Raw genomic sequence first — 25,216 nt, 5'->3', positions numbered from 1 at the left:
CATAAAAGAAAGAAAGCACAAAAATAGAGGGGACTATGTGACTTAGAACCCCAGCAGTGAAATACTTTCCACTACATGGTCAGTGTGATATAAAACATGGATAAATATATATTTTTAAATATCAGCAGGCTAAATCTTCTGCTTTGGGTGCAAGTTACTGGGTGGGGCTGGGCTGGGGAGACCCCAGAAGGTGCCAATGCCCCTCAACTGTTGAGGTGGGTGGGAGTTGCAAGCACTCTGCACCTTGCAGTATATATTGAAAGGGACATTATTACTCATACTTTGGGGCTTGCACAACCAAGGGAGTAGTGCTTTGAATAAATTAGTTTGAAAGCTGTCATTAAGTGGCCTGATTTATTCAAAAACAAGTAAGTTGTTATGTTTCTACTGCCACCGGCGTGGGTTATTATGTAGGGAAAACATGGTTGTGTGTCTGGTTTTCCCTCAAATTAGTAAACCATGACTTGGTTCCTCATATAGTATATGTAGGTCAATAAGGGAAGGTGTAACAAATAATACACAGTTTTAGTAGGACAAAATAATTGTCCTGCTTTGCTATTTGGGCCATTTAATGAAATGTTTGGATTAGTTGATAAAGATCACATGAGTACTGGTACCAGTTAGAGGGCCAATGGTCACATCTTTGGAGTAATTATATCCTGACTGGCCTGATTCTGCTGCACGATAATTTCTTGTTTTCTAAATTCAATTGGGGCCAGTTAAACTACGTTACTACAGTTCAAAGGCACCAGGCTAGATTCTCTCTGACTTACACTGGTAGTCTCTTGATCTATATTGGTGCAAGAGGAGAATGAAGCCTTTCAGTTTTGTTCATAGTGAAGAATGGCAGGAGTCCAAGTCATTGTGATATACATCTGATTACCACATATCCTTTCCACAGGCATAGATTTATGCCAAGTTGCCACACCAGAGTAATCAGTGAGCCCTGTCCCAGTCTGCAAAAACACACACCCCTTGATATTTTCAGCCTAAAAGTGACAGTATTGTCATAATCAGCCACAAATTACATCTTAAAAGAAGAAACTTCTTCCAAAATTCTGCTGGAGCAACTTTTTGGGTTATTTTATTCTTGATTCCAAAGGAATCAATTTGGATGGGTAGGCTAGGAATTTAAAGAGTTGTGGCCTGTCAAGTTTCCTCCCCCACTCTGAACTCTAGGGTACAGATGTGGGGACCTGCATGAAAACCTCCTAAGCTTACTTTTACCAGCTTAGGTTAAAACTTCCCCAAAGTACAAATTAATTTTATCCTTTGTCCTTGGAATAACCACTGCCACCACCAAACTCTAATTAGGTTTACTGGGAAATGTAGTTTGGACACGTCTTTCCCCAAAAAATCCTCCCAACCCTTGCACCCCACTTCCCGGGAAAGGTTTGGTAAAAATCCTCATCAATTTGCATAGGTGACCACAGACCCAAACCCTTGGATCTGAGAACAATGAAAAAGCATTCAGTTTTCTTACAAGAAGATTTTTAATAGAAATAGAAGTAAATAGGAGTAAAGGAATCACCCCTGTAAAATCAGGATGGGAGGTATCTTACAGGGTAATTAGATTCAAAACATAGAGAATCCCTCTAGGCAAAACCTTAAGTTACAAAAAAGACACAGAAATAATTATTCTATTCAGCACAATTCTTTTCTCAGCCATTTAAAGAAATCATAATCTAACGCATACCTAGCTAGATTACTTACTAAAAGTTCTAAGACTCCATTCCTGTTCTGTCCCTAGCAAAAACAGCATACAGAGACACACAAACCCTTTGTTTCTCTCCCTCCTCCCAGCTTTTGAAAGTATCTTGTCTCCTCATTGGTCATTTTGGTCAGGTGCCAAGGAGGGTACCTTTAGCTTCTTAACCCATTACAGGTGAGAGGATTTTTCCTCTGGCCACGAGGGATTTTAAAGGGGTTTACCCTTCCCTTTACATTTATGACATGGCCCAAACCATCTTGCTTTCAAGTCAATGGGACCTGGAGTACACTTTTGGGTTGGTAAGTGGCTTTTAGTTAAATCTGAAAATTTTCTTCATTTGTACTGTTTCTCTCTCACTTCAATCAGACAGTAGAAATCATGTTAACATGCCCTGCATTACATAGCCCAACTATGTATGGAGCAGCTCAGGAATAATAAAGCGATGAATAAAGAAAATAAGTCTTACAATGACTTTTGACTGTTTTTCTACCTTCAACATAAATCCCAAATACTTATTTAGAAATTAGTAGACAGATCTGAATTATTCTTGGAAAACATTTTCCTGTACCACATTTTATGTCTACCAGTGTCAGAAAGTCCCAAAGCTGACTAGGTTAAAGAAGTTGACTGGGTTAAGAATCACATTTGCTCTACATAATTACCATAGACTTGGTAGTCAAATATGAACAATGCGTTTTCTACTACAGATGGAGTCCACACCCCACATCGTTACTAAAGGGAAGCCTGCAGTGGTGGTTAAACACCTGTCTTTTTACTTGAAGGCTGAAGCCCAACAAGTTTTAAAGGTGAGAGCTATTTTACATGAATGTTTGCAGATAAAGGACAGTAGGCTGGCTTTCTTTTAAAATGGCACTCTCCAAAGAATGGAAGTAATCGCTCTTATTTTAAGTGTAGTTTTCCACACTGGTGGTGTTATTGGGTTACTTATAAAATGTGTGGCAAATTGCCAGTACGATTATGATGGGTCCCGCATTTCCTCTTCTTGTTTGGGGTGGGTGTTCAGGCACAGTTTCCTGCCCCTGAACTAGCATATTTACTGTCCCACTAGTAACCAAGAGAAGGGTAGGGGAGAGGGAGGGTCCCAGCCCAGGGGCCCTAGGGATAGTGGTAAACCACTTGAACTAGTGCTTCCTTCCCTTGGGCTACTTCCCTCTCCTGCTCTTCAGCTTGTGGGACTTCCCGCCCTCTCTCTCTGCACAAGCCGGGTGTCTCTTTACCTAGGGTCTTGGTCTTCTAGCCAGCCACAGCACTTCTCCAAACTCTCCTTTGCTCTAACTCCTTCCCCTGCCTGATTGAAGCAGGGATTTTTTAATTAGGTGACTAGCTTCAGGTGCTCTAACTGGCTTCAGGTGCTTTTAATTAATCTATAGAAACCCTTCTTCCCTCTACAGGGAATAAGGCTTCTCCTCATCCTGGGACTTACATATCTCTCCTATATCACTCTCCTGCTGCCTTCTGGCCATGCTGTATCACAAAGGGTAATCAATCTGTTCCTTAGTGGGTCAAGTTCTAGGACACTGGGAGTGGAGTGGTGTATGTGTGTCTTGAAAACCTCAAAGACTACCATTTGTGCATGCACATCACATTGTGAAATGGCTCGTTAAATTTTAGGGTAGAAATCTATTCGAGGGCATGCAAATAGTTGGATGCCCAAAACTGCATGATTAATTTAGAGTCTGGCTTCAAGCCATTTTGATATTGTGGGCTAGATCCACAAGAGGATTTCGGTGCCGAACTGCCACTTTAGGTACCTAAATCCCAGAATCAGGCTCGACTGGGATTCACAAAAACATTGGCATCTACATTTTTGCAGTAAACGTTCCCTCTGTGCCTATGTTTCTGCCTCTGCATATCTGCACTGCAGCTCCATGCCAGGTGTCCGAATGCCTAGGCCCCAAAGCAATGCACAAACTAGGGGAAAGTAGGCGTTCCTTTGCCTACAGGCCTGATCCCGTAAGTGTGCTCATAGCTCACTTACTGAACCAGGCCCTTATAGGCAAGCTTGCACAAAATGGAGGGAGGAAGAGGCTGAACTCCCTCATCACTTTTGGCCCAATAGTTAGGGTACTCAGCTGGGATGTAGGAGATCCCCAGTTCAAGTCCCCCTCCACCTGGGTGGGGAGAAGGACTTTGAAAAGGGATCTGCCACCTGAGTGCCCTAACACGGGGCTGTGGGATATTCTCATGTGGGGCTCCCTCAGAGGAGGCAAAAGGAGCAGGGATATTAATGCGCTGCCACGGCAAAGGACCCTGTAGCGCTTTAACGTCCCTGGCCCTTTTGCCACCCCCCACACCGCCAATGGACCTGGTGGGGGCAAAGGGAGCAGCTGTCCTGGGGCCGGCGATTTAAAAGGGCCCGGGGCTCTGGATGCCGCTGTCACTACCCCAGCAGTGGCATCTGGGGCCCCGGGCGGCAAGGGCCACACAGCAAGGAAGGGCTGGCTGGAGGATGCTGACCCTAGCCCCGCCCCTTCTGCTCGAGGCCCTGCCCCTTCTGGGGGCCAGAGGCGCCCCCCCCAACCTGTACCAGTAAGTGTCCTCAGTTAATTTCACCCCTGGCCCAGTTACAGTACAAAAATAGTCATATACTACCATGCTTGTCTGCAATGCTTTGGCACCGTTGTGCTCTAACAATTTTTTAAACTGCAAATATGGGGGGAGACAAAAGAGTTTTCTAATCACATTAGGGAATATTTGTCCTGTCCACTGCAACAACAGCATACCCATATTAGAACACAGATGCTCCAAACTGATCATGGTGCAAATGCCTAGCCAGAGTAATGATAGACAACACCTGTTAGTGCACAGTTATACTTGCCGTGCAGATAGGCCCTAAGTTATCTTTCTTCCCCTGTGTGAAAGGAGGGGGTAAGGTAAGAGCAGTGGAAGTTTACCAGATATAGAACAAAGGAGGCCAGGTGACCAGGAGGGGTTTAAAATAAAGAACACAGAAGAACAGGGGTCATATGGGAAGAGGAAACACAGTGCAGGAGAGAGTGCAAGGTCACTAGGACCGGCTCTAGGCACCAGCCAAGCAAGCACGTGCAGGGGCAGCATTCCGGTCTTCCTTTTTTTTTTTTTTGGCTTGGGCAGTCGCGCTCTTGGAGCTTGGGGGCGGCAAATTTTTTGCTTGGGGCGGCAAAAATCCTAGAGCCGGCCCTGAAGGTCACAAAGCTGGGTAAGGGGCACCAGGAGGGAGAGGTCACATAGCATATAGAAACTGCATGGGGCCAGGAGTCCCTGCCTGCTTTCCTGAGTTCAGATGGCCCCAGGGACTCTGGACCACCCAAAGAATGGCCTAGGGCAGGGGTCCCCAACGCGGTGCCCGCGGGTGCAATCACGCCCGGTGGGGCAGTTGTGTGCGCCCGCAGGACACCGCACCGCCGAAATGCCGTCGCCGAGAAGTGTTGCCTTTTCTCAGCGGCATTTCGGTGGCAACGCTTCTTGCCGTTGCCACTTTTCGGTGGCATGGTGTCTGGTGCCCACCACAGTCTTCTGGAAATAGGAATATGTTAGTCCCACAGAAAGGTCGGGGACCATTGGCCTAGGGTAGTGAGGAAACTGAAGCAGGGACATGCATTTGTTTTGTATGATCGGTACTTTTCTGTGCTTTGTATGATTAAGTAAAGAAAAGCATAAAGGTGTTAGACTGTGCAAGGTGTGTGATCATAATTGCTGCATGCCCCTGAGAGAGTTAAACTGTCACCTGAAACTTCACCCCTTTTGGGTGGTGGTCTAGGAGCGGGGTGTGTTTAAGTAACTGGGATAGCTTGGGGATCAGTGCTGGTTCTGAGAACCTGGGATAGGTGCCTCATTTCCAAGAAGACGGTCCCTTGATATGCATATAACAACATTACAAGTAAAGAGACAAATCATCATTTATCTTTGAGACAATACAGTTAAATGCCATATCAGATATTCCTAAGGGAAAAACAAACATAATTACAGTGCAAGGTAAAGATTAATTTAAATACCATTAAAATATAATTAAGTGTTAATAAAAGCATACGTTCCATTTGAAATTAAGTTACTTAAGCTTCAGTTTCTTTCACAAAGCTCACCACCCGCTCCCTTTTTTTAATGCCACAAAATGATTAATACTGCAAAAGTTTTCTAGGCTCCTGATCAAAAAGCTGCAACACTTTAGACATTTCGCTTTGGTCTTACTGGAGCTTTAGAAGTCAAGCACCAAAGCAACAGATTTCTATGAATCATTACTGCCGTAGCTCATACTTAAAAATATCCCAGGAACCTATCCTTGCAACAAAGCCCATTGCCAACTGTGCCCACATATCTATTCAGGGGACACCATCACAGGGCCTAATAACATCAGCCACACTATCAGAGGCTCGTTCACCTGCACATCCACCAATGTGATATATGCCATCATGTGCCAGCAATGCCCCTCTGCCATGTACATTGGTCAAACTGGACAGTCTCTACGTAAAAGAATAAATGGACACAAATCAGATGTCAAGAATTATAACATTCATAAACCAGTCGGAGAACACTTCAATCTCTCTGGTCACGCGATTAGACATGAAAGTTGCTATATTACAACAAAAAAACTTCAAATCCAGAGTCCAGCGAGAAACTGTTGATTTGGAATTCATTTGCAAATTGGATACAATTAACTTAGGCTTGAATAGAGACTGGGAGTGGCTAAGTCATTATGCAAGGTAACCTGTTTCCCCTTGTTTTTTCCTCCCCCCCCCCCACGTTCTTGTTAAACCCTGGATTTGTGCTGGAAATGGCCCACCTTGATTATCATACACATTGTAAGGAGAGTGGTCACTTTAGATAAGCTATTACCAACAGGAGAGTGGGTTTGTGAGGGGGAGGGGAAGGGGAAGGGGTGAGAAAACCTGGATTTGTGCTGGAAATGGCCCAACTTGATTATCATACACATTGTAAGGAGAGTGATCACTTTAGATAAGCTATTACCAGCAGGAGAGTGGGGTGGGAGGAGGTATTTTTTCATGCTTTATGTGTATAAAAAGATCTTCTACACTTTCCACAGTATGCATCCGATGAAGTGAGCTGTAGCTCACGAAAGCTTATGCTCAAATAAATTGGTTAGTCTCTAAGGTGCCACAAGTACTCCTTTTCTTTTTGCGAATACAGACTAACACGGCTGTTACTCTGAAACCTTAAAAATATCAGGATTTCTGACAGGAGAGAGAGAGAGAGAGAACTTTGATCATATGCTGTCTTGAAACAATCCATGGAAGTTATACAAACTGGGCAAGCCTGACTCCTGCTGTATGCCATATTGTAAATACAGTACCTCCCCTTGCTCAGTATAGTCAGTGATGTATAGAATAAAACACAGCTCACTGCACATAGTGTATACAACTTGTAAGGTGTTATGTAAGAGAGAGGAGTGGTCAGCGTTCAGCCTTGTTTTGTATTCTGTTAAATATTGCTTTTTTGCAACAGTTACTTGCCTGTTGTGCAAATCACTATTATTTGTAATGAAAAGTAACTGTATAGATGTAGTATTTGGTTATTCTTTGCCATGACATAAGGTGGTTCGCAAAGGACAAAAGGGGTATTTGCCTAGGGTCAGGAGGTGGGTTGTTGCATTTTAATGTTCATGTAGTAAGATGAAGAGTCTTCTATTCATACTCTGCATTCAAATCCTTCTCTGGTATGAAGAGTCCATGCAGGTCCAGATGCAAGTTTACATTAACTGTGGCCCGAGCCATCTCTGTGAATGTTTTAGCATCCAAGATGAGCAGGAAGGGTGCTTTCCTGGGATCTGATGTCACAATGGAGGATAAAATAAGACCTAAAAAAAGTATAAATAAGGAATGTATTTAAAAAGAGAGACAGACTTGCTTTCCCAAATAGAAAAGGCAACATCATCAACTGATAAGTCTGGATAACAAAGGACAGCAATGAAAACTGCTTTGTGGATCAAAAACTCTGAGGCCTGGTCTACGCTGGGCGGGGAAATCGATCTATTATTGCCATGAATAATGTAGCTGAAGTCAACGTACTTAGATCTACTTACTGCAGTGTCTTCACTGCAGTAAGTCAACAGCTGACGCTCTCCTGTCAGCTCTGCCTATGCCTCTCACCCTGGTGGAGTACCGGAGTAGACAGGAGAGCACTCGGCAGTCGATTTATCACGTCTAGACTAGACACAATAAATTGACCCCCGCTGGATCGATTGCTGCCTGTTGATCCAGTGGGTAATGTAGACAAGCCCTAAGAATGCTAAAACAAAACTAATGAATGCCTCCATCTTGTTGCTGGTCTGCCTGGTGTATGCCACAAAGAAAAGACGCTGAAGCAATAGTCTCAATTACACATCACAACTGGTAACATTGTTGGGCATCTCAGCTGTGAGGCTAGGGACTTGAATGGGTCCGACTGCACTCCCCACCCACCCCTGTGGTTCCTCCAGAATAGCACTGGCAGGAGATGATGTGGGAGCTTGCAATACTACTGCATCTGTTGGATCTGGTCTGTAGTTAGACAGCTTCAAGCTTCAGACCATTCAGTCTAGCAGTTTTGAAGAATTCTTTGATGCCAACCTGATAAAAGATGGCTCCACTGGGCTACATGAAAAATCCAGTTGTTTTTAAAGTCTAGCTTGGGAGCATACACATGAGTTGATTTTGGCCCATTGTTCCTTTGCAGGAGTGGAAGGAAGCAGTCATATGCCCAACTTTGAGGAAGGGTGACACAATGAAATGTAAGAACTAGCAGGTCATCTCCTTCCTCATTACAGCCTATAAAAATCTTATTTTGGATACTCTTACATAGACTTATTGCTTGGAGTGGCTAAGTCATTATGCAAGGTAGCCTGTTTCCTCTTGTTTTTTCCTACCACCCCCCCCCAGATGTTCTAGTTTAACTTGGATTTAAACTTGAAGAGTGGTCAGTTTGGATGAGCTATTACCAGCAGGAGAGTGAGTTTGTGTGTGTATGGGGGTGGGGGGGATGTGAGAAAACCTGGATTTGTGCAGGAAATAGCCCAACTTGATTGTCATGCATATTGTGTAAAGAGTTGTCACTTTGGATGGGCTATCACCAGCAGGAGAGTGAATTTGTGTGGGGGGGTGGAGGGTGAGAAAACCTGGATTTGTGCTGGAAATGGCCCACCTGATGATCACTTTAGATAAGCTATTACCAGCAGGACAGTGGGGTGGGAGGAGGTATTGGTTCATATTCTCTGTGTATATATAAAGTCTGCTGCAGTTTCCACGATATGCATCTGATGAAGTGAGCTATAGCTCACGAAAGCTTATGCTCTAATAAATTGGTTAGTCTCTAAGGTGCCACAAGTACTCCTTTTCTTTTTGCGAATACAGACTAACACGGCTGTTACTCTGAAACCTGCTTCAAGAGAGGAAATAGTAGGAGATGATCAGTGTGGATTCTGGAAAAACAGGTTCATTGTGGATCAAGTATTTTCAATTCATACACTACTTGAGGAAAAAATGGGAATATGATCAAAATATTGTGACAAGGCACCTTCTTGGTTGGGGTAAAACAGTCCCTGTTGACTGCACAGGGGCAGTCCATCCTTCTCTCAGCCAGTGTTTTGTGCTTGTTTTTCTCCCTTATGGGAGGGAATGCAGCCTCCCTTCCTAGAGAGGATTGCTCCTCCCCTACTGGTAGCTTTTTTCTCTCTCCCCAAAGGGGAGGGTTTAAAAAGGTCTCACACAGCCCTTAGTTGGAATCAGCTGATCCTAACTGACCTCAGGCAACTCCCTCTCAGCTGATCCTAATTATTCTCTGGTAACCCCTTTTCAGCTGAACCTGATTGACCTGTAGTCACTCCTCCCCAGTTGATAGGGAGGACGACCTTTTAATCTTCTGGGACTGCTTTCTACCACCCACCCCCCCCTTTGCAGTAATTTGTCCTGAGTTTGTCACAATACATACATAGTTTTTATAGACTTTATAGGAAAGCACATGATCGTATAATCACAAGATGGCCTCTGGGCCTCAAGGAAAAAATCCCTGACAAAATTATTAGGATGGTACAGCTGGTACTAGCATGATCCTCAGAATGGAAAACCCACCTTATGAGAGGAGCCTCAAGGAGCTGGGCTTGTTTAGCCTAACCAAAATAAGGTTGAGGGGAGATAGGACTGCTCTCTATAAATACATCAGAGGGATAAATACCAGGAAGGGAGAGGAGTTATTTAAGTTAAGCACCAATGTGGATCCTAGAACAAATGGATGTAACTGGCCATCAACAAGTTTAGGCTTGAAATTAGGTGAAGATTTCTAACCAGAGGAGTGAAGTTCTGGAGCAGCCTCCCCGGGGAGCAGTGGTGGGCAAAAAACCTAACTGGCTTCAAGACTGAGCTTGACGAGTTTATGGAGAGGCTGGTATGACAGGACTGCCCCCAATGGCATAATGCCGATCTGCAACTGCTAGCAGCAAATATCGCCAATGGCTGGTAATGGGACACTAGGTGAGGAAGGTTCTGAGCGAAGCATATCTTGGAAGGATAACCTTACGGTCTTTGACCTCATGGCTCACCAAGGAGAAGATGGAAGAATAATACTGAGAAAAATCTAAGAGCGCCTAATGTGAATTACCATTAACAGAAAAAATTACCATTAATGGGGAAAATATGCCATTGAGAGAAAGAGGTTAGGGCAGATGGTGAAAGAAGTTAAGGACCTCCATCTCCATGGGCTACAGAGCGAGGGAGAAGAAGTAGCAGACATCTTTGTTTGCAGGAGCACAATGACTGGGGCTAATTTTACTTACCCTGTGGCACCGTTGCTCAGTGGAAGAGATTTCATATTAAAGGTCATTGACAATAAAACAGTTAAAATTTCTGATTCTTCATTGCAAGTCATCTTGACAGCTAAGGGCTCTACATACTTATATATATATATGTTTATCCCCAATTTATCAGAAGAGCAGTCTTCTTACCATCATCTTCTTCTTTTAAATCAGGACTGGGAACAAAGACAGGCTCGGCTGGCCAGCAGTGCTCCTCTTCCCAGCTGAGCTTTTTCTTTGTCAGAACATCACATTTTGTTATCTAAATTATTAAGACAAAAATAATTCTTCAATCTCCATTCTAGCTCTTAATTTTACAATCGTTCTGTGTACCGTACAACAGAGTGGCTGGGTAAAAAGATGGGATCAGTACTGCAAGTCAGGAAGCAATGAGATATAATTACTCCAGCATGCCACAGATGAAATATTTGGAAAACTTTAGGCTCCTCAGTCAGGTTTAGTGGCTGTATAGCCACAGAATCTTTGTATTTAATAGGAGACAATTTCACTTTAGAGCAGAAATTGATACTGTTTTACTACATTACAACTATACCTGTCAACCAAGGATCTCAAAGCATTTCACAAATATTAGTTAGTTATTTAAGCCAGATGACATCTCTGTGTCAGGTGAGTCAATTATCCCCATTTTACAGAACATGAGCTAGAGACACAAAGTTTAAGTGACCTGCGCAAGGTCGCACAGGAAGTTTATAGCAAAGCAAGGAACAGAATTCAGAACCTCCTGATCCTTAGTCCTGTGGTTCAATCATTTTCTTTTTGGTGTGACCTCAGTCTTCACCGAGGTAAAAAACCTTAAGTAGTTAAACCAAACAAATATTAAAACAAAATCAAAGAGACAAGGTGAGTGAGGTAATATCTTTTATTGGACCAGTGTCTGTTGGTGAAAGACAAGCTTTTGTGCTTACATAAAGCAGAAGAACGCATTGTCAGCTTGAAAGCTTGTCTCTTTCACCACCAGAGGTTGGTCCAATGAAAGATATTACCTCACTCACCTTGCCTCTCTAATGTTGTGTAATCAACACAACTACAACCACACTGCAAAAAACAAAGTCAGTTCATTGTGATGGTTAAGTAGCTAGTAAACCAATGGGGCCAGGATTTCACCCATGTACTGTAAATATCTCCACATCTCACCCAACGCCCAGTATGACAGAGTTACTATTTCACATTCAGCTCCGTTATCTTCTGTTTGCATCTGCATTGCTAAAGGTAAGTCACAGTTCCCCTTCTCAACCCCAAATCTGAAGAGATCCCTGACTTAGAACTTAAAGGTATTTAAATAAATTATAAGAGAAAATATACAAAACAATATCAGATGTCTTCATTGCATCTACTGCATATCACAGATGCCCAAAGGATTAGGCAATGTAAAAAAAAAAAACTCACCAAAACAAATTCTAACAACAACAATGGTTGTATTTAAGTCATCTGTAAAGGATGATTATCTTTGTTAGAAATCACAAAATTGCTGATTTGTTTGAGTTAGTACCAGATACGCTGACAAACATTTTATTGCATCATCGACTATATAATATTACATATCCAACTTTATTTTGTAAGCAGCTGGGATAATTAAAAACAGGAACAAATAGTGAGCTCTATCTGCTTGGCCTTATATTCTCAGTGTAGGTTTTAGGATAGATTGTGCTGAATGAGCAACAAGCATCAAGAGCCAGCTTGTCTACAGAACTTTCTCCTACCCTCAGTTAACAGGATTTTCTAGCTTACAGTGTACTTGTGTCCTAAGAAGTCTCTCTTTAAAAATTGGTATCATGGAGGAGTGTGGGGCTGGGGCTCTTCCAGTCTAGGGCTGGTGCTGCAACATAAGTTAAAGCTTCCTGAAAACATCAGAGGGTCAGAGTGAAGGGTGCGTTGTGATGAAATAGGCATCTCTGTTTGTGGTAATAACCATCCGTATTCTCAGCTGGTGTTAAGTGGACATAGCTCCATAATGAAGCTACGCGGATTTACAGCAGCTGAGAATCTGGCCCAATTGGTTTTATTTTTGTCATGTGGGCAATGTAGGACTTATGTCCTTAACTTTTCATCCTTTTGCTTTTAAGTGCCGGAGTTTGTAAATTTGATACGTAAACATATTGTTGCGACTTACTTGTTTAAGAAATGTGGATTTTTTATGTTTGGAACATTCACAGTACAGAGCAGAACCACAGGTTAGTAGTGTTCCAATTCTGACCTCACAACCAGGCAGCTTCACTATGGTTGTATGGATGTAGGTCAGGGCATAATTTGGACCATGTAGGTTAGCTAGTGAAATAAACTGCCTTCAGTATTTGAACACAGTTTAATTTGATTTGGGTTATATGAATACAGTCATGCAATATGCAATCAGTGTTATATTATACCTTTGTGGGAACTGGACTCCACCGAACTTCTGTTGCATAGAAATATCTGTATTTTTTGCCATTATAATCATAGTTGATGCGAGGCAGCTCTATTCCTACAGGTAAAGTGAAACATACATACTGATAACAAGGAAGAAAAATAGCACAACTGTACCCAGAATCATAGAATATCAGGGTTGGAAGGGACCTCAGGAGGTCATCTAATCCAGCCCCCTGCTCAAAGCAGGGCCAAACCCCAATTTTTGCCCCAGATCCCTAAATGGCCCCCCCCCTCAAGGATTGAATTCACAACCCTGGGTTTAGCAGGCCAATGCTCAAACCACTGAGCTATCCCCCTCTGTAAGACATGTTAAAAAAAAAAGTAGTAAATATCGTCAAGATCTTCACTTAACCTCTGCAATTTATATGCCTTGGCACGGTCTAAGTTAAGTTTTGCTTAGACTTTATGTACAGATATATGGATATATTTTTAAAAAACTGAAAGCTGAACAAGTATATAGGTGATACAAATTCATAAACCACTAACATTTCACTCTCATGGTTTAGCCTCAGCCTCATAATCCCCCAATGTATTTATAGCCTTACTATTCAGTTACCTTTCATTTTTCCATAAATACATAGTAATATAGTGTTTACCTGTGAGGTGTAATTGGAGATCTCTTCCCCAAAGTAAAAATAGATAAATGTATGCATATAGATAATCTTGCATATTTAGATCCTATGATCTCAGATCTGACCTGTAACCTTAATGTCATGATATTTTGAGCATTCATAATCTACTGTTCCTTGAACAGCTATTCCTATTAGACTTGCATTAATTCTTCATTTAGCCTGGATCTAGTAGTTAGGTCACCGAGGTGAACCCATGTGGCCATGCAGAACCCCACTGTTCACCTCCAGGACCTGACTGCTAGATCAGGGCTAGATTATATAGAAGTATTTAAGAGATACAAGCAGGGTGCTGGGACAATTTTTTATAGTGGGGGTGCTGAAAGCCATTGAACCAAACTGTAATCCCTGTATTTGATGGAAACCACTTCAAGCCATGGGGTGCTGCCGCATCTCCAACACCCCCACTTCGAACACCCTCGATATCACACTAGTCTGTTATTATAATGTACCTACATTTGAGAAAATACAATGGAAGATTTTTAATGAACACATCTCACCCTCACATAACATTTCAGGCTGACAATAGATGTTTCCATCTTTTTCTTTCAGAGCAGTTGCAGTAGTTGATGGAAGTTTGACTAAATTAGTACCTACTTCTGCATCCTGCAAGAGAGAGATGCTAAAAACAACAAGACATTTCAAAGGACATATTTCTAATTTAGGACCTTCATCAAGGTTGATTTTACTGTATGTAAATTGCTATTAGGTTCCATTTGGCATAAGCCAGATGATCCAACTTCAAAAGGCTGCCTTCTCAGATGCATTTATCTTGCATTATTAAACTATGAGCATTTCCATTTAAAAGCCCTTAATTTGCAGGGGATTCTAAATTCTAATAAATCGGCTATAGGTCAATCTTGATAAAGGTGTCAGCCCAGATGGTATTTTTGCTTTATCACAGCAGCAGTGTAAATTCATCATGTTATTTGGAAATTAGGGCTTAAGGCTGGGATTTTCACAGGCATTTAAGGGAGTGAGGCACCTAAGTCATTAGGGCTTGGGCTCTCATATCCCTTCAACTCCTTTGAAAATCCCAGTGTATAAAAAAATAATTGTAATGGCTTCTCATTTTAAGCGTGCGCATGTGTGTGTGTGTGTGTGTGTGTGTGTATATATCTAGCCCATGTATTATCCTCAGACAATGTTAAATAGACACCATGTATATTGAGGCCATTTGGTGTTTTTTAAAAAGCTTAACGCTGATATTTACTTTAATGAAAATGCCACAGAGTGTTCATATTAGTAGTTCAATGAGATTTTTCAGTATAGTGTCTTTCTGTACAATGTTGCTGAATTCTTAGATTGCAAGGTAGGAAAGCAGGACAATTTGAGCGGATCCATCATAAGAATGCAAGAACAGCCATACTGGGTCAGACCAATAGTCCATCTAGCCCAGTATCCTGTCTTCTGACAGTGGCTGGTGCCACATGCTTCAGAGGAAATTAACAGAACAGGGCAATTTCAAGTCATCCATCCCTTGTTGTGCAGTCCCAGCTTCTGGCAGTGGGAGGTTAGGAACACCCAAAGCACAGGGTTTCATCCTTGACCATCTTGGCTATTAGCCATTTATGGACCTCTTCTCCATGCATCAGATGTATCCTCCTGCATTGCTGCAGAACTGTTTTCATGGCATTAACAAGACCCAGTTTCCAGGGCGTAACAAGGCAGACAGTATCAGCCATTCCAAACTGAATCAGGCTGAAACTTGCCTGGCAAGTTGCTGAGCAGAATATGAGTTTTTCCTACAAAACAATGATGTTAAACAGATAAGCTGTTTCAAAGCTACAGAAAGGTTTGATCCTTTTCCCCACTTTAGTAAAGCTCTCATTGAAATAAAAATCCCATCATCTTCATAAAATTATTATTGAAAAGCAGCTAAGCTTTTTTTCAGAGGGGAGTTTGGTGGGTAGGTTGCGGGGGTTCTGTGGGGGGGGGGGCGGGAATAATTTTTCACAGGCTTCCACTAACGTGCATCAGATTGTATGTGCAAAAACCCATGCTTGCACCTGCCAATCAAGAGCCATATTGATACATCTGTTCATGTGGGGTAGCACCTTGCCCCACAAACAGTTTCATTGTCTTTGAAGAGACAGGTCCTATTCAACTTGACTAGTCTCCATGAACAAAGGAATCAGAAGCTGGCACCAGGTAACTGCCCATTGCTTGTGCAAATGTAAATTGCCCTGTGCACACAAACAATTACATACCTCCCCAAATTTTGTGGCTATCATTTAAAAAAAAATCAGGAATTTGGATGTGGCCTGGCAAACCAATGCTTCATACGCTTTTTCATTTAGTGAGTTATTCAAAATTACTGCTCAAATACAATAGATTGAACATTACCTTGCCAAACCGCAGAGGTACCACAAATCGCTTGCAGGCTGGTATGGAAGTGAGTTTGGTGTTTTCCTCAAAGCCTTCATTCAAGTTTTTTAAATAGAACATTTGATACAGGCTATTGTCTGAATAGGAAATGACATCAATAACAACATGGCCATCCTCCTCATAAGCATTCACATGGTGAAAAAGGACCATGGCATCTGTATAAATCTTGGTGGATATATCCTTTTTGGTCTGTTTGTCTATGAGGTGAATCCAAGTCTGAAAGATGGCAAACACACTAATGTTTAATAAGCAGCGAATACTTAATTTTTTTAAAAAAAAGTTATTTCATTGCAAACCAGTGTTTCTAACTCAATGATGGTACATTTGGTTTATTTATAATGATGGATTTGGAGTACTCAGGTTGTGCCATTAAGAGGCGAGATTCTGGGTAAGAGGCACAGCACAGAGCATGCAGGCTGGAGGTGGGGTGAGGCGGCGGCTTTCAATCCAGCTTTACACCCTCCCAATTCAGGGCTTCTCTGGGAGCTGAAGTGGCCCCCATAAAAAAATTTAGGACCCCTGGGAGGTGTCTAAATTACAGTCACCTGCGTCACCTGACCGGAATCTACACAGTGCTACATTCAGAGGCCCAACATGCCCTCTCACCCATGATTCCAACTCTGGCATACCAGGGGCATCCTCAGAAGACAGCCTGCATTTGCCTTCTCCTGTTTCTGCATTAGGAGAATTCTCCCTCAGCCGAATCCAGGGTTTTTAGAGTGCCTTTATGCCAATCTGGTCCTCTTGCCTCACATAAAGGAGCCAGAATGGGGATTGGAATCTCACCTAAAGTCTCTACACTTATTGACCTAAATGTGTATACTATTATATAATATGTTGTTTAAACTAGAGGTGATTGTACGTGGTTACTTGGCATGACAGATGAGCAGAATCTCTCTGCTGGTGTGGGATATTTCTATCCTTTTTCTCAGGTACCTTGACACCAGAGATTTACTTACTGGAATTTTAGATGGGGTGGTTTAGGAGTCTTAAGGAAAGAGCCTGCTAGCTACTGAAAATATATGTAGGAAGAGAGGGGAAAACACATTCCTCTAATGGGAAGTTACTGAACTTTTACAGCCAGGGAAAATATAGTATAGAGTGAGAGTGGTTGTGATTATTTTCTTGGCTTCCCCCACTGCTTGGTACGTAGTAGGAAAGGTACCTTATCTTCCTTATGGAAGGAAAGGCAGGATGCCCAGTTGACACCTCTGAAGTAGGCAGTTGCCAACTTGAGAATGTCCAGTTTGAATGGCTGCTCCATGAAGATGATATAATTTTCTGTAACTCCAAAGCTGTGATAGTAGCTTGGGTGAAGGAGAGACTGGGAAGGGATAGAGCACAACACTTCCAGGTGTTTGAGACAGGACAACTTCTTTTCTTTCTCTGAACATAAATTAGAAAGATGAAACTATAATTATGTACATAGTATTTGCCACCCAGAATCCTTTGCATTCTCCTCATAGGGGCAGAGTTCCTTCCCTTCTCCAGGATTATCAGGGGAATTGGCCCCCTAGCCAACAACTCACACAGATAAGACCAGGGCCATCCATGCAGAGGACCTGAGCCTTTGCAGTTACTCCCAGCCACTGGGGAGTTACTCACAGGCCACTGCCCCTGAAGTTCCAGCATGGAGGGGGACAGAAGATAAGTACTGTACGTACTGATAGCTGTACAGAAGTGACTGTATGCCCCATGCTAGTGTAACCTCCTGGTGAGCTTGTGCTTCTGGTCACTCTGTGCCACAGATTATTGGAGTCTATTACAACCCTACCTATAGTGCCTGGCTCTTAAATTGTAGCCGTTCATTCTTTTCACTCTGGAAGGCTCAAGTTCAGTCCTGGTGTGTTGGCCATTAGCAGCCAGGCCCTGCTCCACTGCTACATTTAACAGAAATACACAGATAGTAGATCATCGTAAAGAAGAAAAGGGGAGCAACTGTATGAGCTGCGACACGAGTGCAAAGAAACCAATGAACAGCCTTTGCTTTGGTGAGGGCTAGCATTGGCAAAGCTGGTGAGGAAACAGTTTCATGTATTGTGCCTCACTCTAACCAAACACTGTCTGTCCCCACTTTTATAGGCATTTTCACCCACTGTCCTTTTCCCTGAAAGTATATTTATAAAGAGACACATTTTACAAATTCAAATACTACATACTGGATACATTTTTTTTTTCTGTGCATCATCCGCTAACATATCTCACAATGCAGAGAATGGCAAGCTAGGAGTAGGGACCAATCCTTCTGAAACAACGACATTCTTTGGTACTGAAATATGAACAGGATACAGTGATAAAGATGAACCTGTTCAAACACCAAATACCCAACTAGGCCGAGCAGCTAGTTCAGGAGTCCCATCAGTCTTTTTTCAGTGTAATTTACATGCAGTTACTTACCACCTGTCACCTTAACAGTGAAATGTCAAATGTCTTTGTACAAAGAAGTGATGTTAAAAAACAAACAGTGATTCAGTTGGTTTCTAGACCGTTTGTGGCACAGCCTTCCACCCTCAAAAGAAAACAACAAGGAACTCGGACACTAGCAGAAGCCATCTCTTACCTGGCACTGAGGAAGGAATCTTAAATATAACATATTTTGTCTTCCCCTTGTCAACTATAGAGGTGCCCATATTGAGAACATTTCCAGCGCTGTCATAATGGGGATGAGAAGTCGCCAGGTTCACCGCTACATATTTATTGTAGTCAACCTAACCAAGTGACAGCATAAGGATGTATAAAGAGTACATGAAATTACTTAACCTATATCACAAAAACTCTCTCTACCTTTGGCACTAGTGGCCTTTCCACTGGCAACCCCAGCATGAGACCAAAGACTCAGGCCCTGTTTCAGGAAAGCCTTCCAATTCAGGAAACAACTTGCTTAACTTTTAAGTCTTGAAGTTAAAAACATTGAACTCAGTGGGACTTAAGCATGTGCTAAAAGGATTTCCTTATTCTGGGCTTGAATGGGTCATGGATGCTGAGCATTTAATCCTAAAGGTCACCTCCAGGGTGAGGCACATGGGAAGAAGGTTTGTGTAACCAAAGGTAATTGCCATTGCCAATCCCTTACTGAATGGGCTTCACACAGCAAGGCTGTTAAACCAGCAGCTTTCATGAGCAAAAAGATTTCTAAGTTATTTAAAGTCGATAAACCGTATTATAGCTGGGGATAGGGCCTGGGAGGTTATACATAGTAGAAAAGGTTAACTAAAAACATGTCTTAATGTATCTAGACTCACTTTTTTAGAAAATTAAAGAAATGTCTTGCATAAGGAAATTCAGATGGTCTAATGACTGAGAAAGTTGTGATATAACTGGCCTAGAGAATTAATTACACATCATATAAATTGTTGCATAATAGGGGGGATAGCTAGTAGGATCATTAATCAACCAAAAATAATCAGATGCCATAAACACAAGACCTGACATTATGCCTACAGCCAAGTAGGATTATGCACAAGTTAAAACTGCAAAAGCCAATACTTACCCTAAGACACCGGGAATTTTGTAGTTTGAAAGAAATGAAGAATAAAATATTGTAAGTTAAAATAACTGACATTGTAAGTTGGCAACAACAACCACCCCAATCTCCATGGCTCCCAAATGGCCTATTCTGACACAGGAAGCACTGGCTAAAAAAACATCTTTTCACATTTACTTATGTCAAATTTGGCCGCCTTTAACCTGACACCCCAGGCTGTAAAGGTCAGCATGACACTGTATTCATTAGCAGATAAAACATGGTATCCAACATGGATGCTTTACCTTCTCTAATGTCTCCAGGGTGTGAGGATTAATTTTCCTAATGAAATTAGTCTCGCTTGTAGCATAATAATCCTCACCAGTTTTCATAATATTGATCAGGCAGTTGTCTGTGAACTCAGGAATGGTGTGGGACAAGTAGCAGAATGCTCTGTGGGGATGAAAATGTTATATAAATACATTAATCTTTGAGAAGTTGCTTTCGCTCTCAAATGGGACAGACGTGATCATGGCTCTGTTTGTTACTTGTTTAGTGTTATCCTCCCCGTGAGCCACACATAGAACTGGAAGTTGTGCCTGCTATTGGAGAGCAGGATGTGACCTCTATGCGGCACAATCATTGGAAGTGGGTTTATTATTGAATTTGTACTCTCTCTGCTGGCTAGTCCTACAGCAACAGTCTTAACCCAATCTGGAAGTGTGGACACACACAACTGCTGCTTTTACATGCACAAACAGTTCATCTAATATCTGGCCCATCCTGCTCCTCTTGGAATCAATGGCAAAACAACCATTGACTTGAATGGGAGTAGACACTATCGTGTGTGTGCGTGCATGCAGTTAGAGATCACATTTTGAAAGTCTGGTCCAGTAGGTCATAGATATTGATAACTTTTTCAATAGGCTTTGGTAAGAAAGTGGTGGATGAATACTTCCTCTGACAATACCTTTTTATTCCCAATAATATTCCCTATCATATCACCACAGCGTTAAAATAAAGACTTTGGGCATAAACTGCTTGATTGTTTTCTGTAATTCTTGCTTAAAGAAATCAAAAGATTTATTGGAGTACTGCAAGTAATAACTCCAGCACACAGAGGCAGGACTTAAATTTGTAGTTGTTACTTGCAATGTGCCAATAAATCCTTTGATTTCTATAAGCAAGTATTAAATTTTTTAAAATGTATAGAAAGACTGGGAATTAGATCCCTGGCATTGCCAATGGTGTGTCAATTCTAAACTTACATACAAACATTGGGGCTTATTTTGTATATGCAGAGGGGAAATTGAAAAGCAGTTGTGTTGGAGAAATAGATAGCAGAACCTCGTTAGAAAAACATTGCTTACTTGGCAAATAGGTTTTTGCATGGATCTGGATAAGCCATAGTTCCAAACTCTGACACCACAATTCTGTTTGCTTCTATATTACAATTGTATGCGTCACTGCGGAGGTATTTACTTCTGTAGTAAACTTCGCCTGACAAAGGGCAAACAAAATCTTTGTATTACATGCATCCTCAGAAGATATTTATTTTCCTTAGAAAATTAATATAGAACACCTGTCAGATAAAGAAATTACAGCAGAACCTCATCTGGTTGGCCTCCAGTTAAGCAGACTATGGATTGCTTTCAACCCCTAATTTTTCAGGTGGTGTTCTGGGTCTCTGAAAAAATTTCAGGGGAAAATGGGGCTGTCTGTACTTTATTCCCATTGTTTATACTTATGGGCTGTCAACATTGATCGCCCAAATTTTGACTTACCCATTTTCCTTGGTTCACAAAATGTTTAGGCAATATTTTGTGTATCGGATGTTGAGAAGGTGGTTTTAAACTAAAAATGCCAGCACGCGAAAGCAACTCTACATTAACTATCTACATGATGGAGCGGGAAGAATAAATTGTAAGTTTCAAGTTCCTAAGGAATTGTTAAAACAAACATTGAGGGAGTTCTAAATTTATGAAAGACAACATGGCTTTTTCCTTTTTAAAAATCCCACTTTACTAAATTTGACCACTTAAGCTTTAAAGGCAGTTTCTTTAAACTCTCAATGATGCTGTCACTAAAACAGTCCCCAAGAAGAATCTGTAATTTCTCTGATGATGATTACAGAGCAGGAAGAGTCCTATTAGGTCATCTAATCCACCCCTAGTCCAGAATAACCCTTTGTTACATTCCTAAAAACCTCCTCTCTAGAGCTGGAATACTTGCAGGCAGCTGTTCATGGGCATGTTTATGATACTCATCACTAACATATTTGAACACCTGTAAACAATGAATTACGCCTCACAGACCCTTGTGAAGTAGGGAAGGATTATTATTCTCATTTTATACACTAGGAACTATCACAGAGAGGTGAAGTGACTTGCCAGTCATCACATAAGTCTGTGGGAGAGTCACACACAGAACCCAGATCCCAGAACTCTTATTTCTGTGCTTTAATCACCAGCCCATGGTTCCTCCATCAGGAAAACAGTATGTATCCCCAGACAATGGGGGAGGGGTGGTGGAAATTGATTTTCTTGGCAAATTTCAGTCTCCAGTATTTGTAAAAAAACCAGCACTCTTCTAGGCCTGAAGGAATGCCTGTACAGAGTAAGCCACTTCAAGCATATGGGCTTGTGTGTCTGAACAAACACAGCTCCCTTTGCTTTAGATGGTGCAATAAACTGGCAGTTTCAATGTCTGGCCATTTCTGTTTATGGCTGCATTCTTAACAGGCACTGAACTGGGCAGGCAGACAGGAAATGTGTTTCTGGAATCTCTCATCCCAACACAGCAATGGAAAATAAAAAAAATGGGGGCAGGGAACCCAATTCTCCTACAAAGCTAGTATATTGTGCAGCAAATAAGCACAATGAAAAACAGCCCCCATTATATTCTAAAGCAGATGAAATAATATTCTATTTCCATATTTTACGGTCAGGTTCAGATTAAAAAGAATATGGACAGAGGAAATATTGCTTCTGATCATTTCCAGCACCTTGCCTGAGGGTAGTAAGTAGGATTTGGACATTCATTTAAGTATTGTTTATATAAGCACATTAAATATACATGAGACCTGATTTGCAAGCTAAGTGGCACAGTGGCCTAGTTTCACTCTTGGCTGCTGTCTTAACTAGGTTCAAATCCTAAGAAGGGTGTTTAACCCATAATGTAAATAGGCTGTTTGCCCATGTCCAGGAAACCTCTGTACATGATGGTACTATTAGCTGATTCAGTTTGGAATCATGCAGGTACTGGGGCTCTGGAAGGAAGCATAGTAGCAAAGTCTCTATACCTCCTGGATGCGCCATGGTTACCTTCAGCTGTGGTGGAGGCAAAAGCTGCTACGTGCTTCCAAACAGCTGCAGAATGGAAATTGTAAATGGAAATACAACTCCTATTGTGAGCTGCGTTTCTTAATCCTTTACTTTAATGACAGGTTTCAGAGTAGCAGCCGTGTTAGTCTGTTAGTTGCCAACTGTGTCCACATATCTATTCAGGGGACACCATCATAGGGCCTAATCACATCAGCCACACTATCAGAGGCTCGTTCACCTGCACATCCACCAATGTGATATATGCCATCATGTGCCAGCAATGCCCCTCTGCCATGTACATTGGTCAAACTGGACAGTCTCTACGTAAAAGAATAAATGGACACAAATCAGATGTCAAGAATTATAATGTTCATAAACCAGTTGGAGAACACTTCAATCACTCTGGTCACTCGATTTCTGATCTCAAAGTGACTATCCTTCAACAAAAAAACTCCAAAAACAGACTCCAACGAGAGATTGCTGAATTGGAATTAATTTGCAAATTGGATACAATTAACATAGGCTTGAATAGAGATTGGGCGTGGTTGAGTCATTATACTAAGTAAAACTATTTCCCCTTGTTTATTCCTCTTCCCCCCTCCCCCCCACTGTTCCTCAGACGTTCTTGTTAACTCCTGGAAATGTGCTGGAAATGGCCCACCTTGATTATCACTTCAAAAGGTTTTATCTCCCCCCCCACGCCACAGTCCTGCTGGTAATAGCTCATCTTATGTGTATTTTTTCATGGTCTGTGTGTATATAAATCTCCTCACTGTATTTTCTACTTTATGCATCCGATGAAGTGAGCTGTAGCTCACGAAAGCTTATGCTCAAATAAATTGGTTAGTCTCTAAGGTGCCACAAGTACTCCTTTTCTCTTTACTTTAATGTCTACTCAAAACCATGGTATCTAGACCAGTCAACCAGAAATCCTGGCCTAGAGTGAAATCTTGATCCCACTGAAATCAGTGGGAGATTCGCCATTGGCTTCAGTGGAGCCAGGATTTTACCCCGGTGTAAATATTCTGTATTGCACAGCTCTACGCTTAGTACCCACAGCACAAGCCTGAGAGAGCCTCAGACGCCCCAGCTCCCATTGAAGTCAACCTCAGGAAGGGTCAAAAGACCTGGCCCTTTAATGGGTACTAACATCCTTGAGGAAAACATAATTGACTTACATTTTTAAAATATTTCAATGAGTTACTATGAGCCAGCTTTTTCTCTGCATTAGGGCAGGTTTGTCTCATGCCACACCAGCATAAATCTGACCTAAAGCCAGTTTAGCTGTCCCAGGGAGGGTCACCCCAGTGTAAGGGGGGGATCATCTTGTGCCACTGAGCCACTACAACAGCTCCTAGGCACCCCTTTCCCTGCAGCCAGAGAAGGGCTGTAGCTGGAAGAAAAGGGCATGGCTGGGCATTCCTGCTGCCCAGCAATCCTAAGGTTACATAGATACATAGATATTTAGGTCAGAAGGGACCATTATGATCATCTAGTCTGACCTCCTGCACAATGCAGGCCACAGAATTTCACCCACCACTCCTAAAAAAGACCTCACACCTATATCTGTGCTATTGAAGTCCTCAAATTGTAGTTTGAAGACCTCAAGGAGCAGAGAATCCTCCAGCAAGTGACCCGTGCCCCATGCTACAGAGGAAGGCGAAAAACCTCCAGGGCCTTCCAATCTGCCCTGGAGGAAAATTCCTTCCCGACCCCAAATATGGCGATCAGCTAAACCCTGAGCATATGGGCAAGATTCATCAGCCAGATACTACAGAAAATTCTTTCCCGGGTAACTTGGATCTTACCCCATCTAAAAACCCATCACAGGCCATTGGGCCTATTTACCATGAATATTTAATTACCAAAACCATGTTATCCCATCATACCATCTCCTCCATAAACTTATCGAGTTTAATCTTAAAGCAAGATAGATCTTTTGCCCCCACTACTTCCCTCGGAAGGCTATTCCAAAACTTCACTCCTCTGATGGTTAGAAACCTTCGTCTAATTTCTAATCTAAATTTCCTAGTGGCCAGTTTATATCCATTTGTTCTTGTGTCCACATTGGTACTGAGTTCTCAAATGGCTTTTTGGGGCCAATGGTAGCTGGTGCAAATTAGAGCAGCCTTTAGAAAGACTGATCCAGCACAGAAGCCCCAGGATCAGGGGAACATGCAAGGCTGACTTTAAGCCACCTTTGCACATTCCCCTTCTGAGGTGAGCACAGCATTTCCACCTCAGAGAAGGAAAGTCACACTGAGAAGGGCAAGACCAGCACCTGTTCTCTCTTTGGCAGCTGTGTCTGTAAGACTGCATTGACTGTCCTTCCCTTCATTTGATCCTCACTAGCTACACAAGCCCTTGTTAGTCTGATGTTTTGCAGGACTCCTAACCAGCCGTATGTCCGACAGGACCTTTAGCTAAGCATCTGAAACAATTCAATACACGAGTATTGTAAGCAGACTCCACCCACATTTATAAAACCTCACACTCCTG

General features: G+C 42.2%; 1 protein-coding gene across 2 annotated transcripts in view; it reads right to left on the bottom strand.

The window, feature by feature from the left end:
• Positions 1–1,538: 1,538 nt before the first annotated feature.
• The window catches only part of BCO1 (beta-carotene oxygenase 1), a 45,335-nt gene continuing 21,657 nt past the window's right edge, over positions 1,539–25,216 (bottom strand). Inside the window, exons 1-10 of one of the 2 annotated variants that reach the window (XM_073308034.1) lie at positions 22,956–23,161; positions 20,765–20,894; positions 19,700–19,847; positions 18,492–18,639; positions 17,097–17,317; positions 15,890–16,147; positions 14,044–14,149; positions 12,875–12,969; positions 10,641–10,752; positions 1,539–7,523 (exon numbers count right to left, since the gene is read on the bottom strand). In XM_073308034.1, coding sequence (XP_073164135.1) covers positions 7,351–7,523; positions 10,641–10,752; positions 12,875–12,969; positions 14,044–14,149; positions 15,890–16,147; positions 17,097–17,317; positions 18,492–18,639; positions 19,700–19,847; positions 20,765–20,802 — 1,299 coding nt within the window. In that variant the 5' untranslated portion in view covers positions 20,803–20,894; positions 22,956–23,161 and the 3' untranslated portion in view covers positions 1,539–7,350. Of the gene's footprint in view, positions 7,524–10,640; positions 10,753–12,874; positions 12,970–14,043; positions 14,150–15,889; positions 16,148–17,096; positions 17,318–18,491; positions 18,640–19,699; positions 19,848–20,764; positions 20,895–22,955; positions 23,162–25,216 lie in introns of those variants that run through there. The other variant, XM_073308033.1, reaches the window with a different exon arrangement.

This window comes from Lepidochelys kempii, chromosome 12 (genome assembly GCF_965140265.1).
Source record: "Lepidochelys kempii isolate rLepKem1 chromosome 12, rLepKem1.hap2, whole genome shotgun sequence".
Lineage (NCBI taxonomy): Eukaryota > Metazoa > Chordata > Testudines > Cheloniidae > Lepidochelys > Lepidochelys kempii.
Note: the sequence above shows the minus strand (reverse complement) of the source record. Positions and strands in the feature narration are given on the sequence as shown.